This window comes from Gobio gobio (assembly GCF_949357685.1).
Source record: "Gobio gobio genome assembly, chromosome: 14".
Lineage (NCBI taxonomy): Eukaryota > Metazoa > Chordata > Actinopteri > Cypriniformes > Gobionidae > Gobio > Gobio gobio.
The window spans coordinates 28,560,467-28,576,808 of NC_137107.1; the positions used below are offsets into that span (position 1 = coordinate 28,560,467).

Genomic DNA, 16,342 nt, shown 5'->3' on the forward strand with positions numbered 1-16,342 from the left:
TACATTTGATTATTTAATTTATTTCTAAAGAACTCTATAGTAGCCTATTTGGTGCACTTTAAAGGGATAGTTCACCCAAAACTAAAACATTCTGTCATCATTTACTCTCCCTCATGATGTTCCAAACCTGTATGAGTTTCTTTGTTCTGCTGAACACAAAAGAAGATATTTTGAAGAAAGTTTGTAACCAGGCTGCTTTGGGGGCACCATTGACTTCCATAGTAGGAATGAATCTTCCAATGTGTTCAACATAACAAAGAAATGTATACATGTTTGGAACAACTTGAGGGTGAGTAAATGATGAGAGAATTTTCATTTTTGGCTGAACTATCCCATTAAGCAGTCATTCTGAACCAGTAATCACTTTTCTGACAATTCTGACATTCTAAAATGTTGAATTTTTAATTAATTTACTTAAATTTTGACTATATTTTTATGTAATTATTTGTCCCATTTTTATCTAAATATTATTTTAATAAATGTCAAACTTTATATGGCAGGATTATTTATTATGTATGATTAAAATGATACATTAATAATAACATTAATTAGGCTATAATCGATTAATTAACCTGTCTAAAAATATATAATAATTCTGTCTGCCAAGCTCTGATAGTGTATGAGATATTATATAAACAATAGGCCTATTCCTTTTGAAGCACGGATGTGTGTGTCACCGCTGCTGCTTTAAGTCAGCTTTTCTGCAAAGTGTGCAGTTCGCCTGAGGTTCATCACAAGTTACTGGACAGACCCATTGATTCCTTTTTTTCTATTCAGCCCTATATCTAGAGATTCTCTTGCGTTCAAACGGTGGACGCGACGCGAGCTCGATATGTTTTTAAAAAACCGCGCAAGTTTGCGCATGTTCTCAAGACTCCGCCGCTATGGCAACAAAGCCGCTAAAACAACTTACTACTTATTGTGAAATTGATTTTTTTATATTTGCTATCAGTATTTTCCACACTGCAAAATCCTTATGTGTTTATTGAACTATGTGTGGACCTGTGAAATATGGGATGCATCATTTTGCTTGTAAATACTGGACGATTCAATATTTCACGGGAAGGGTGGCCCTAGACTTATGATGTCATCTTGCTTTTATGACATGCTATTGCATTTGTGTTACATACTGTATTGCAATAAATATGAAGAGACGGATACGACAGCTTGAGCAGACTCCAACTCTTCCTCTTCTCTAAAGCAGCCCAACCTGACCTCACCCCCTTTGTGTTCAAGGTTTATGTAATTTTAGGGTTTGTGATGTCACCAACCCGGGAAGAAGCTCATTGTAGTCCCTACCAGCCGTTTGTTGTAGCCCTTAGATGGTGATTTCTTTAAAAGTAATATCTCCCTTTGCATTGAACTTTGAGCATTGTAACTTTGCAGATGTTGTTTATGCTCAAACAGCAACATTACACACTAACTAAAGTAAAAAAAAAAAAAGTTAAATCATAATCAAGGACCCCTTTAATATAATCTCAATAAATCGTTGAAATTGTTAGAATAAGTTTTCCCGTTACACTTTATTTTGATAGTCCATTTAGACATCCAACTATAGTAATCATGGAACTTTGCTGCCGTACCATGGGTGCAGCAGGCGCAATGATATTACGCAGCGCCTGAAAATAGTCCCCAGCGCGCTCTCTGTGCAAGCAGGTTGTCACGTTGGTTATGTTGACGGAAGTTAGCCTATTTCCAGGCGCTGGGGCAAAGGGATTGGGATTTCAGACCGGTCTGGTAGGAACTGCGGAGGAGGAGCACAGTCCCTGCGTGACTCGCCATAGACATAAACAGAGAGAAGTAGCTCCGGCTGCAATGTTCTTCCGCAAGACTCATGCAATTCTGTTTATTAACCTCTAGAGCGCAAAAAGTTACAGACTGCAGCTTTAAATATTGCTGAAGCGATTCATTTCTCTTACAAAATCTCTTAATCAGGTCATTGACCAGCTCAACCTGCCAGACCTGTTCTCATCTCTGGAATCACTGTTGACCTCATGGAAGCTGAGGGACAGATTACCGTTTAGATAGATCTCTCTCACGCTCCTATTAAGCATGTCTTTTCTGTTTTAATATTTACCCTGAACAGTGAACACTACTACAGACTAGACTACACAATGGCAATGACTCAAATATCATACTACTTTTAAGTCCAGGAAGGATTTATTATTGTCCAGTAATAGCACTGAGATGAATTAATGATTCGAATCAGATATTCAAGGTCAGGGGAGGAAGGATTACGGTGGATGTTTCCTAATCAGGCTTTTACTGAAATGCTGCCAGACTCCTTGGTTTGTCCTGATTGCTAATATTGTCACAGCAAAGTCTCACATAAAAAAAAAAAAAACACAATATGAAACTAATGAGGTTAACAATCACTGCGATGAGAAAATGATATTATGTGCCTTTTAGGGTTAAGGTTATAACCTCTTCACTTTTTGTTCTACTGTTCTGGTTGCACATTATATGTATTATAATTTACATTATTGATTATTGTCGTGTCATTATTGATTATTAATAATCATACTTTTATTACTGTTGCATACTGCACACAAGGTCATCTTCACTGGTCAGAGCTCTGGTCAAAAAGTCACATTTACAGATGAATAAAGAAATCCTCATTTTTAGGGAAAAGTTGAACTAGTAACAGGTATCATATTTCAATGCATATCATCATACAAAGGTATGTCTGCATGTGTTGCACTTTGATAATTCATTTGTTTGTTTCCTTCACGTGACGTTTAACAGAATCACTCCTACTAAACCCAGCATGGGAAACGTAGCTTAATTTACTGGTAGCCCTTTAGAAATGGCAGGAAATGAATGAGTTGAGAGGTTCAGCCCACAGTGAACGTTTGAGCTAATGACCACAGTCACTTAATCCCATTTACTGTAGTGGATACAAACCACCTTAAGACCCTAATGAAGAGCACGGATCTGCCTCGTCACTTTCAAGTGAGAAAAGTCAGTGATCTGACTGGCAAGCGGACAAAAAAGGGTGGGAGATCATTAGGTCGTATCACCAACATTTGCAATAAAGTGTTATGTTATTTATACCCATAAATTGCAAAAGGGATGCCTTCTCATCTTTTATTGACATTTCATTCCGAGTGCATGGTATTCTTTGACAGAAAATTACATCGCTCTCAAATGCAACAGTATAAAAGTGATTGTACATTCGCTATATCACTAAACAGTTTATTTTTTATTTTAGCTTAACTACAAAATTTGCAGCTGATTTTGTAAAATGATTTACCTGATGTGAATCAAAAATCTTATTTACCTAAATATGTTTTCACATTAATGTATGCATAAAAACACAACAATAAATCCTAAAAGAATATAATCACTGATTAAATAATTACATTTAGGAATGCATATTTCTAAATATTTTATTTTTTTAATTATCTGTATTGACTGATATTTATTTAATTGTGCATTACTTTACTTTTCAATCATCATACAAAGTTAATAATCATTCAAAACACTAATAATTAAATAACATTGTTAAATGTAATCTTTTGCCAATCTCAAAATGAATATCCGTTTTTCATACTATACTTTATAATGTTGTAATGCCTAAATTAGTAGGCCTATCTGAAGCGCCTGATTATAGTTTTGGTAACACTTTATTTTAAGGTGACGTAGTTACACTTAACGTTACTAAATGTACTGAGTAATTGCAGTAAATTACACATAATTACAAGTAACTAACCCTAAACCAAACCCTAACCCTAACGTAACTCTATGCATGTAGTTCATTATTATTGGACCCACTTCATATTAGGTCTTAACTACTATGTACTATAAATTAATCAATTAATATAATACATACATGTTTTTACATTGTACTTACATTTTAAAAATTGTATGTAATTACATCTGTAATTCATTTCTGTACTTACATTTATTATTACACTGTTGACACTTTCCTTACACGACTGTAAATTTACAAGGGTACTGTAAATCACTAATTACAATTGTACTGTAAAAGCAGCACACCACTGAATACATACTGAAAAATCAACCCCCCCTTTTTTACAGTTGTTACTGTAAAATTACAGTAGAAATAATGTAAGTACACTGTAAAAATTTACTGTACAAAAAATCCTGTTAATTGCTGTAAAATTGATTATAGAATAATACTGCAAAGCAATTTACAGTTACTTGTTGTATGAGAAATACAGTAATTTGCAGTTTTTTTACTTTAACAAACTTTTAACTCAAATAATATATATATATAGAATCAAACCATATTATTTACTTAGATGTTTCAAAGTAAAGCTTGCACAAATAAAATCATGGTTTGATTCTATATATATTATTTGAGTTCGAAGTTTGTTAATTTTAAAAAATAATTTCAAATTGTGCATTTCACATTCAACAATTAACTGTAAATTGCTTTGCAGTATTATTCTAAAATCAATTTTACAGAAATTAACACTATTTTTACAGGATTTTTTGCCAGTAAATTCCTGTAATTTGTACAGTACATTTTTTACACTGTAATTTTACAGTAACATCTGTAAAAGAGGGGGGTTAAATCTGCAGTGTATTCAAAAGTGTGCTGTATTTTACAGTACAATTGTAATTAATGATTTACAGTCCCCTTGTAAATTTTCAGTCTTACTGGCAACCAAAATTGCCAGTAAGTTGCTGTAAATTTACAGTAAATGTTTTACTTCTAGCTCTTGAATAAATAGAGAACGGCATTTTTTTATTTGCATAGATTCTAAATCCTGCCCACAAGCATCTACAAGATTCTTTGAAAATGGAACATCCTATAATTATCAGCATAATAGGAAAATTGGACTCTTTAAAGAAACATGATGTTAATATTGTTTTTTGTATACCGGGCCATGTGGGATTGACTGGTAATGAACAAGCAGATAAAGCAGCAAAGGAAGCACTTCAGTTGGAAATGACAGAATGTAAAATACCAGCATCTGACGTTAAACCCATATTGAACCTGTACATTTACAATAAATGGCAAATGGAATGGAATGGAATGAATGTGTAAATAACAAATTATATGAGGTGAATCCAGTTTTAAATCAAGGAGTTGTTATTATTTTGAAAAATAGATATGACCAGGTTGTATACGAGATGCCGAATTGGACATTCAAGACTCACTCATTCATATTTATTAAAGAGAAACCGGTTTGTGATTTGTGTAAGAATTTCATGAGTGTAAAACATATTTTAATAGAATGTCCTTTTTTAAATAATATAAGACAACGGTTTTATTCAGAGAACACATTAATAGACATTTTTAAAAAGGTTTCTCCTGGAGTAATTTTAGAATTTCTGTCAAATATTAAATTGAAAGGTTCTATGTAATTGTTATTTTTACTGTTGTTGTTATTGGTAAATATGCCTGATTTTGTATAGTGATTGTTTTTAAGACAAAATTGTTAAATTATTGTAAACAATGTATTGAAGTGATACTCCTGATTGCCATGAATATAGCCATTGCTACTGATATGGCATTAAATCATAAATAAATAAATAACTAAATACGAATGATTTAAAGTCTGCCTTGAGAATAACTGTTAGATTTCAAAGAGTTCAGGACCCGTAACAATACCACACTGAGAGGTGGCCTCTAATGCACTCTGCACTACAATGACCGTGCAAACGCTTCTTCTGAAGGCTGTTACATAAGCCTTCTCTACTCTGTGCCAGTTACTCTTTAAGAGACCGGTCTTGCCATCATCCCATTAGTAGGAGTTATTTTCAGGTACCACCTCTTTTTATTGGTACGTGGATCTAATAGGTTCAGACACTCGAGAGTGCAGAGGCCAGTCTGCAGCTCGTTGTCAGAGCCCACAGGCAGCTGCCTGGACCAGAAAGTGTGCGAGGCGAGGGTGGTGCCCTACAGCCATGGGCAACAAGCACACAAGTCTGGATGACCTCCTCGCTGAGGATATGCACCACTGGTATAACAAGTTCATGAAGGAGTCTCCATCAGGCCTGATCACGCTTTTTGAGCTCAAGTCCATTCTGGGACTGCAGGGGATGAATGAGGACGCCAATGGTTATGTGGATCAGGTGTTCTTCACTTTCGACATGGATGGGGTAAGGTTGCATTCTCTGGTTTGTATACTCGCATTTGCATGTAAAATCGTCATTGTCATTTCTGATGATCCGATCATCATTCATAGGGTTGTTACATAACTATCATTTAGAGTCTGAACTTAAAATTCACCCAAAAATGAAAATACTGTCACCATTTACTCACCCTCAAGATGTTCCAAACTTGTATAAACCAAGCAGATCTCGGCCTGCATTGATACCATAATAGGAAAAAATACTGGTAGTCGATAGGGGCCGAGATCTGCTTGGTTACAAACAAATATCTTCCTTTGTGTGGAGCAGAACAAAGAAATGTATACAGGTCTGGAACAACTTGAGGGTGTGTAAATTATGACAGAATTTTCATTTTTGTGTGAACTATCCCTTTAAATGGATATTTCAAAAGGACTTGGCACCAGGGATCAGATAGGTAAAATAAGGTCAACTAGTGGTAAACCATTTATCCTTTGCACAGGTATATCTGATTTGTGAATTGCTTTGGATGAACGTCTGCTAAATTATACATGTAAATGTTTTAACTCTTTACTATGGTCAAATGGCTTGACCAATATAGAAAAGAAATCTGGCATAAATAAATTTTTCATTTGAAAAATGTATATTTAATTTTGTTCAAATCTGGGTTATATTTCAATGAAACTACAACTAAAACCATTAAAAATGTCCTTTTTATAATGTAATATACATTACATTTTCATATACATATAATATATACGTCAGCTATATACGTCAGCTTATTCTATTCCAGCTATTGCCAAGGCAATATTTCTCATTTTCATTGAGTTTATTTTGATGTACTAGAATAACTAAAACTGAAAAAAAACTATACTATACTTTAAAAAAAAAACTTAAAACAACAAAATTACTAAACCTTAAATTAAACAAAAATTCAAATAAAAGGTAAAATATACACATTATCAAAATATGAATAAATACTATAATAGTAAATGCCAAAATATATTTCAAAATGTACTTAACAGAGGAATACCAATAAGAAAATCCATTTTTAACATACATTTTGAGTCAATGCAAAATGTTATTTTAAAACATATTTTGGACAGTATAAATATATCTAGATTGAAAAAATAATATATATATATATATATATATATATATATATATATATATATATATATATATATATATATATATATATATATATATATATATATATATATATATATATATATATATATATATATATATATATATATATATATATATATATATATAAATAGATTTTTCAATGTTTATATTAGCCATATATTTTTGGTCACTTTTATATTTTGTGTCAATATGATATGTGATGATTAATAAGAAATGTGGAGGCTACATTTTGTAGTGTAATCCCCCCAAGCACATTTGATTGGTTTACATTAAGATGTCAATGTTTTCTGTTCAGCTTACAAGAGAAAAGCTTATAATGTAACAATGTTAGAAAGCACATGTTAAAGCAAGTGTAACGGAGGCCAGCTAGTAGTTGCTGTGCGAGTAAACCTCACTCCTCTGATCTGAAGAGACGTTCTAGCGACTGACGGTAGAGGTTGCACCCTTTAGCCTCCTTGTTAGAGCGTCCGATTCTCATGCTGGCGGACCTGGGTTCGAGTCCCGCTTGGAGCGGGCGGTTTGAACAGGAGGGGTTACACAAGCTATAAAAAAAAAAGCACAGAATGACCTCGTCTGAATCTCATTAGGAGGACTGTACATAATAAAACAGCTTAAATGGTCTCTTTGGAATTAAAAAAAATGAACTGTCCCTTTTTTTTTCTTTAGGATGGATACATAGATTTTGTGGAATACATTGCTGCTGTTAGCTTAATGCTCAAGGGGGAAATTAACCAGAAACTCAAGTGGTACTTCAAACTTTTTGACCAGGATGGCAATGGGAAAATTGACAAGGATGAATTGGAAACAATATTTACGGTAAGTGAAAGATTCATCAAATACCATAAACCATCCTCAACAGATTACTTTTTGTGTGTGTGATATGTTGACATCTGCTTATGCTAATCGCTGTATTATCTACATGTATATTTCCTTCCACATCAGATCTTTGTGAACGAACCAAAATAGAAAGTCATTGCTGAAACTGATTTAAAAGGCAGGTCCTGTTAACATGAACCCCGGATAAATCTGCTTAACTTGTAGATGAGCTGATTTAATCCAGTTAGAGAACTGTCTTGTGCTGTTTCTGTACCTGGGTTTCTGAGACTGACACTTCTTAGAGTGGAAATAGTGACTCTAAGAAGTATAGCTGACCTCAGGTGGCTGGTTGGCTACTTGACACAAAAGCCTACTGCAGCAGTTCAGATATTAAAAATGTAATATCATTTTTTTTGTTTTGTTGTTGTTGTTCTACAACAGGCAATACAAGACATCACAAGGAATCGTGATATTGTGCCAGAGGAAATAGTTACCCTTATATATGAAAAGATTGATGTTAATGGAGAGGGTGAGCACCAGTTCATTCATAAAAGTCCTTGAATGCATTCATATATTCTAGTGAGTTTATGGCATCTCTTTCTACTTAAAACGTTCAGGTGAACTGACGCTGGAGGAGTTCATTGAAGGAGCGAAAGAACATTCTGACATTATGGATATGCTGAAGAAACTGATGGACCTCACTCCAGTCCTAGTTATTATTTTCGAAGGTCGACAGAAAGAGTGCATTCCATCTAAAGGAAAATGAAAAACGAAGAAAATTCCCCTCTTGAAAATTAAAATGGAGTTTGGCGGTCCAGCTCTTGAGGATCAGATGTAGCTTCCCACGGCACAGGTGCGATTTCCGAAATGGAAAGTTCTCAGGAAAACTCAGACTTTTGCCCAATCACGGCGCACTCTGACCCCAGCGGAGATACAAAGCCTTGCATGGGAGCTGTCCTCAGATGAACATTGATCCTCTAATGCTATAAGGGGTTCAGGAGACTAAGGAACTGCTGGCAAGATTTAGGACTGAGCAATGTGGTGCTTTTTAAGGAAAGGCTCAGCAGAGAGCACTGAGCATGCATCTGACTTTCATTGGGTGAGCACATCATATAATCCATGTACTTGTGCTTTAACTGTTTATGGCATGAAGTGAACTCAGAGTGAACTCTGAGACAGTCCATTGCCGACGTGGCCTGAATTGCCCTAAAAACTGTGAATTAAACAATGTATAGCAGTGGTTCTCAACGGGTTTTTGCCTACATTTTATATAGGACTTCAAATGGCAACCCTACACAGAACAAAAATTGTAAATCTGTAAATCAAACATTTCTATAGAATGTTGTATTAAACAATTTTACAATGAACTGCATTACTTAATTAGTAACGTAGAAGCTTGTTTCTGCCACAGAATAAAACATTTAAAAAGATAATTGTGACTTTTTATCTCACAATTGCGAGTTTACATTTCGCAATTCTGACTTTTTCCTCACAACTGACTTCTTTTCTAAGAATTGTGAGATATAAAGTCACAATTGCGAGTTATGAAGTCCAATTCTGACTTTATAACTCGCATAAAAAGTCAGAATTGCGAGATGTAAACTCACAATTGCGAGAAAATGTTAGAATTGTGAGATATAAGGTTGCAATTATCCTTCTTATTTTTTTATTCTGTGGTGGAAACAAGCTTCTATAGTAACATGACCAGACTATGTGGGAAATGTTAGGCTGATCAACGTCCCATATAGGCTACTGAGCTACCAATATACTGGGTCACTCTATGTGACCCATCAGAACAGACCTAAGACCCATTTTTTTGGGTTGCAACCCACCAGTTGAGAACCACTGATATAAAACATCACAAATACAGCACTTTATCCAGGAGTGGATCACATTTACCTGATCAAGTTATCTGACACAGTAGGTGCAAAAGAAATTCATTAAATGCATGTCCACGTCATTTTAGCTGACCTAACTCGTCAAAACAGTTAAAAACTAGCAATGTTATGTTTCAGACATATATATGTATACACACTACTGTTCAAAAGTTTGGGGTCAGTAAGATTTTTTTATTTTTTTTATGAAATATGTATATTATGCCAGGACACATTATTATGTTAAAAAATATTTCTGTTTTTAAAAAATTGCTATTCTGCTGTGGTGTCTTTTAAAACTTTTTTATTGATTTAAGAATGTTAAAAAAAATGTCTCACTGTTTCCAGAATGTTTCTTGCGCACCAAATCATTATATTCTAATTATTTCTGAAGGATCGGCTGCTGAAAATGCAGTTTTGCCATAACATTTTAATTACATTTTCAGATATATTCAAACAGTATTTTTAAACTGTACTAATATTTCACAATATTACTGTTCGTACCAGCCTTGGTGAGCATGATTTTCAACTTTTATTAAATCTTACCCACTCCAACCCTAAACTTTTGAATGGTTATGTACACATTTAAATGTGAAATTCTGTAATATCACTATATAGAGTTCTGCATGCATTTTACCATTCTTGAGACCTTTGGATAAGCCTTGCACTGGAAAATGCAAGCAGATCACAAAAGGACTCAAAAAGTGCTTTTACTTCTTGAAATATTTTAACTGCATCATTAAGCAGCCAGTTACAGTACATGTGTCTAGACATTACATTTAAATTGTGTAACCAGAGTAGACAGCAGATAGAGACCAGTGAGGAGCTCTGCCAACATAACATTGTCCAGTTGGATTCACACTAAATACGGATCAGAACTGAGGCAAAAAGGTGGGAATTCTTCAGTGTGATGTGACTACCACAATGGTTTTTATGCTTAGTCGGGCCCCTTCATAAGAAGGCAAGTGTGAACTGTTTTTGATTGTTTTCTAAATTATGTTTTTTAATGGCAGCCACAAATTTAAAACTTTGCAACTCTTGAGATGATCCCGTTTTCATACCCTGCACTGTACACTTGCCTCCAGTGACAATTTTCAGCATTTGACCTTTTTCTCTCTAGTAAAAATATCAAGTACTTGAATGTGGTATCTTAGAAAGCATCAGGTAGTATGTCATCTGGTATGGAATATTTATGTTGCCTTATTAATAAAATTGTTTAAACAAATCACTGCTTAATTTGATCAGAGACGATAAGAAATGGGTGATTTTTTTTTGTTTTTTAAAGTCATCAGTGTTATTTTAGGTTTAGGCCTATTTATTTACTGTATGTAGTATTATTGGATCATTCCGTGTCAATTCAACCAAAGGTTATTTTGATCTTTTTTTTTCTGGTGAAAGAAATACATAAATGAAGAAAGCCAAAATATTAAATGTCATGAATGTATATTTACTGAATAATTCACTGTTTTGTAGAGGGGGGTCAAAATGACAATTTTCACCTGAGATTTGGAGCCAAATTAGAGCCAGGGGGTTAACATGCCTTTAGAAAGATGACAGCATCATTATTTTATTTTTACACAGAGATTGATATTAGTCATTTAGTCAAATCTGTTGACTTTAGAAATATTTGTTGCATTATATGCCAACGGTGACAATTCAAAAATGGGTAAAAGCACTTCTTGTGTTTTTTGCCCCATTTTTGAACAGTCACCGTTGGCATTTTTTTTAAACCCCTGAAATTTGGCTTCAAATTTCAGGTGAAAATTGTCATTTTGACCCTCCTCTACAAAACAGCAAATTACTCAATAAATATACATTCTTTACTTTTAATGCTTTCACTAGTAAGTTTCTGAAATTTGGTTGATTTGACATGGAATCAGTTTTAGCCAGTTTGGTATGTGCTTTTGTCATTTTATTATATATACTGTATATATATATATATATATATATATATATATATATATATATATATATATATATATATATATATATATATATATATAGCTTGAATTTATTTGTATTACAGTTTTCATTTAAGTACAAGTTTAAGTTTTTCCATGTAATATTTTAATTTTTATTTATTTCAGCTTTTTGTAGTTTTTGTTTAAGTTAACAATAAAAACACTGCAGGTTATAGATAGGCAAGTTTATTGAGAAAAACACCTTAAAAAATAAACATTTGTATCCATAGTCTATATTCCATAAAGTAATAAACAACAGAGAACCAAGATACTCATATCCCACAAACCATCCCCAAACAAATCCCAAGATATCTACAAATCTTTCATTTTGGTCCAACAAACATTTTTGTCCTATTCAACAGTTTCTAGATATGCCCAGCCTCTGAATCACATGATTCATTGTGTTTTCATCTTTTTAGTAGTGTCTGAACATGTCAGCAATGAAATATATAGTCTGATAAAGGCATATGTCACTCCCAGCGCGCAGTAAACGGAGGTGAACATCAGAGGGAGGAAGGGGAACGTCTTCTGCCAGACTGTCAGCGGGTAAACAAACTCACAGATGAGCTCCAGAGGAATCAGGCCCAAGAGATACGTGGCTTCCAGCAGGTTCAACAAAGCCCCGCCCTTCCTGGAAAATCACATGAAGAATGAATTACATTACCAATCGTTTGTTTAAACATTAAGTCCAACGATCCCATTTTAAGTACTGACCTGAACAGCGTATTTAGGGAAGTGAAACTGAAGATTGTAAACAGCAACATGAGAAATATTTTAATGGGCAACTCTGGAATTAAGAATGGAAATGTTTAAGAATTACAATCAATGATGATGCAAAATGCTTGTTGCAGGATAGTATATGAGTTTTTTCCCCTGAATGGGATATACCTTGGGTTGTGAAGAGGAGAGGAAATAGGGAATAATGACCGGTTATACTGAGGATAAGAAAAATCCTGGCATCTTCTCTACTCTCCACAGCGAGCAAACTGAAAAACAAGAAACTGTTTGAGAGAGTAGGCGGCTGGCAGAACATGCTTATGTAAGGATACCATCATCAGATGATCACCTTAAAGGAAGTATGGCCATCAGAATGGCTTTCTCATGTACATGCCAACCAAACATAAAAGATCCAAGGGCACAAACGACAAGGCAGCGCAAGAATCCTCTCGCCCCATTAGGTCTATGCCATATCCAGAAAAGAGCAGGCTGCAAGGACCAAAGTGACAAAAATGGTATACACTTTAGAGACTGGCAAATCTAGAAATCATTGTGCTCTCATTATTCATATTCTGTCAATGGATGAAATTAAGGCCATTCATTTGACTATTCAGATTAACAATTCGAATCAAAAAGAACTCACCAATACTGACAGTAATGTACAAGCAAGGGTTGCTAAAGGAGAGACTGAAGGAAGCACAGAGTGCTGAAACTCTTGAACCAGACCACCAGTCATCGAGGCCTTGGGAAGTTTGCTGATGTCAAGCACTTTCAATTTCACACCTGAAAAAGGGCAGTGATTGAATCATTATGGTGACAACGCTCATAATATGAACATATTGTTTCTATTTGATCTACAGTAATACAACACAATCTTTGGAGTTACTGAACATACCCAGAATGGAAAAGGCTTTATCTGCTATATTGTAAAGCGCCCAGATGTTTGGTGCCCAGTAAGCATGGCACAGACCACGCTTGAAGGGGAAGAGTCGTGACAGGACTTGTGGAAGCTGACCCTTTTAAAGATGAATACAATCAAGATGAAGAAATTAATACTTATATTCAGCAATTTCAAATAAATTCTGTTAATTTGAACTTTCTATTCATAAAAGAATAGTTTTTAATGTTAGATGTACTGATAACAAACCAGTGCTATAAAGGGTCCAAATGACACTGCAAAAGTAGTCAAGACAATAGTTCCTAGTGCTACCAGTCGCAAGAGACTGAAACTTCTCCATTGCAAAGACCCATCTGAAAAATAAGAAATATATAGAGTACCGGTCAAAAGTTTGGAAACATTACTATTTTTAATATTTTTGAAAGAAATTTTATTTTATTTGATCAAAAATACAGAAAAAATACTGTAATATTGTGAAATATTATTAAAAAAATGTAAAATGGTTTTCTATTTTAATGTACTTTTAAATGTAATTTATGTATGTGACGCAAAGCTGAATTTTCACCAGCCATTATACTCTAGTCTTAAGTGTCCCATGATCCTTCAGAAATCATTCTGATATGATGATTTATTATCAATGTTGGAAAAAGTTGTGCTCCTTTATTTTTTTAATAACCTGCTACTTTTTTTCAGAATTCATTGATGAATAAACAGCATTTATTCAAAATAGAAATCTTTTCTAACAATATAAATCTTTACTAACACTTTTATCAATTTTACACATCCTTGCTAAATAAAATAATTTCTTTCAACAAAAAAATGCTGACCCCAAACTTTTGAACAATAGTGTATTGTTACAAAAGATTTCTATTTTAAAGATATAAATATTTTATTATTATAATTTATTTATTTTTTATTTACTTTTTAATCATCAAAGAATCCTGAAAATGTATCACAGGTTATGAAAAGATATTAAGCAGCACAACTGTTTCCAACATTGATAATATATCAGCACATTAGAATGTTTTCTGAATGATCACGTGACACTGAAGACTGGAGTAATGGCTGATGAAAATTCAGCTTTGCATCACAGAAATAAATGATATTATAAAGTATATTAAAATAGAAAACCATTATTTTAAATTGTAATAACATTTTCACAACATTACTGTTTTTCTGCATTAATAAATAAATCAGCATAAGCCTTCTTTAAAATAAAAATAGTAATAACAATAATACTTTTTTCAGGTATTCTGACAAAGACCATGTATTACCTGCATTGTTCTGGGTGAAACAAAAACATCTCAGCAGGAAGATACCATATGCAGGTGCGATGTATAGATATATATGCTTCAAGTTTAAAAGTATTGAAAACAGCAAAGCCCCCTCTAAGTGTCTATTCTGTTAACACAGAAAAATCATAGATATATTCTGAATCAAAACCAACTGAAATTCAAATAAAACGCATGTATGATATTTAAATACACTTCCAGATTAGTTATGTCTTAAAAATCTCTAATTAACGCACAGAAATTACAAGCAATACCTGGAAATGTCTTGCTATTGATAGAAGTAGAACTCCAAACAAGAAGCCATTATACTGAAAATGAATATCTGCAGGAATTTAGTCAAGCAAAATTAATTTCAGGCAAGGGAAATGACATGTCTGAGCCACAGTATGGGCATGCATGACTTGACTTATTAATGTGCCAGATCTCCAAGGATACGATCCACAATTAGAAGGCCAAAGTTCCACAGCAACAACACTGTCAGGACGAAAGATGGCTTTCCCAGAAGGTCCTTTCCTTTGTCTGCTCGCAAACATTTGCTGCATCTAAAAAAGTACAAATGAACTTCACCCTGGATTCAACATTAGCAAGCCCTTAATATGGTCTTAAAAATCCCTTAAAATGTATCTTTTAAAGATGAAAAAAGACAATGGTACAAAAACTACTTTTGATCCAATTGTGCAAAAATAATGAAGATATGTTACTTATGTTATGTATGTTTTTTTTTTAAAGTGTCATGTAGAAGCTACATACTCTTTAACTGCATAAATCAAGACCATATCAGCTGCAATGACTGACAGTCTTTGGAACAGAACTGTGGCTGGACTTGCATAATTCAGATTCTGAACAACCAGCATCTCCTTATCAAACAACTGGGCAATATGAGAAAGTCCATATTCAAACCAAGCAAACAGGGGAGGATAATCCAATGTCCACTCAGATGTAGCCTGAAACAAATAATACAAAATAAACCACTAAATAAAAACCGTGCGTGTGTGTTATATAATTGTATAAAAACTGTATGTAATCCATATGACTACCTCATAATACCACTGTGATACTGGCAGACTGTGAGTCAGGGCAAGCCAGTTCCTATGTACTTCAAAGTCCGTCGAGTGGCTGAAATATAATGATTTTTAATGAAAATGTTACATCACATTACTTGACAATATGTGATGCAAAGGTATTCGTAAAGGAGGACATAATGAATGAGCCTCGAGTATTTGCTCGCTTCTCTGACATGGCAAGGACTTTTATCTTTTAATGTGATGATCACATGAGAGGGAAAGTATATAGTGCGAGAAAAATTCACTTACTAGGCATTTATCAAAAGACATTTGAGAAATGAAACTCCAAGAGCCAAAGCAAAAAAACAGCTATTATCGTTAGGCATGGGCGCAGCCATGACAGCTTTGGACAGAAGAAAACTTTATTTCTAAAAGCCGAATTACAACCTTTGGGTGGTACAAGTTCTCCAGCAGGGGGCGCGTGACGGCTCAGAAGATCAATGCCCATTTGAGCCTGATTTAAATATCAGGACGTTTTTTGGTATCTCGCCGGAGATTGGTAGACTCAAAAATGTATGATAGT

The 16,342-nt window shown here is 34.0% G+C and overlaps 2 protein-coding genes across 3 annotated transcripts; one reads left to right on the top strand and one right to left on the bottom strand.

Annotated features, from left to right (window-relative positions):
- The first annotated feature begins 5,783 nt into the window (after positions 1–5,783).
- On the top strand, positions 5,784–11,139 carry guca1d (guanylate cyclase activator 1d). 2 transcript variants are annotated; one of them, XR_013817910.1, is made up of 5 exons: positions 5,784–6,075; positions 7,864–8,013; positions 8,455–8,542; positions 8,631–9,242; positions 9,701–11,105. XR_013817910.1 is itself a non-coding variant. In XM_079835095.1 (4 exons), the coding sequence occupies exons 1-4, from the start codon at positions 5,881–5,883 to the stop codon at positions 8,777–8,779; spliced, it is 582 nt and encodes a 193-aa protein (XP_079691221.1). In that variant the 5' UTR covers positions 5,784–5,880; the 3' UTR covers positions 8,780–11,139. The 2 variants fall into 2 exon arrangements, 1 of the variants encoding a protein (XP_079691221.1); XM_079835095.1 differs by having other exon boundaries at positions 8,631–11,139.
- Positions 11,140–11,971: 832 nt separating this feature from the next.
- On the bottom strand, positions 11,972–16,174 carry alg8 (ALG8 alpha-1,3-glucosyltransferase). The gene is made up of 13 exons (XM_079835694.1): positions 16,069–16,174; positions 15,793–15,871; positions 15,506–15,699; positions 15,191–15,297; positions 15,010–15,077; positions 14,738–14,864; positions 13,713–13,816; positions 13,461–13,581; positions 13,209–13,348; positions 12,915–13,054; positions 12,737–12,834; positions 12,563–12,635; positions 11,972–12,479 (listed from the first exon to the last, which is right to left on the bottom strand). Exons 1-13 carry the CDS (start codon positions 16,155–16,157, stop codon positions 12,245–12,247), a joined length of 1,575 nt encoding a protein of 524 aa, XP_079691820.1. The 5' UTR covers positions 16,158–16,174; the 3' UTR covers positions 11,972–12,244.
- Positions 16,175–16,342: the final 168 nt, after the last annotated feature.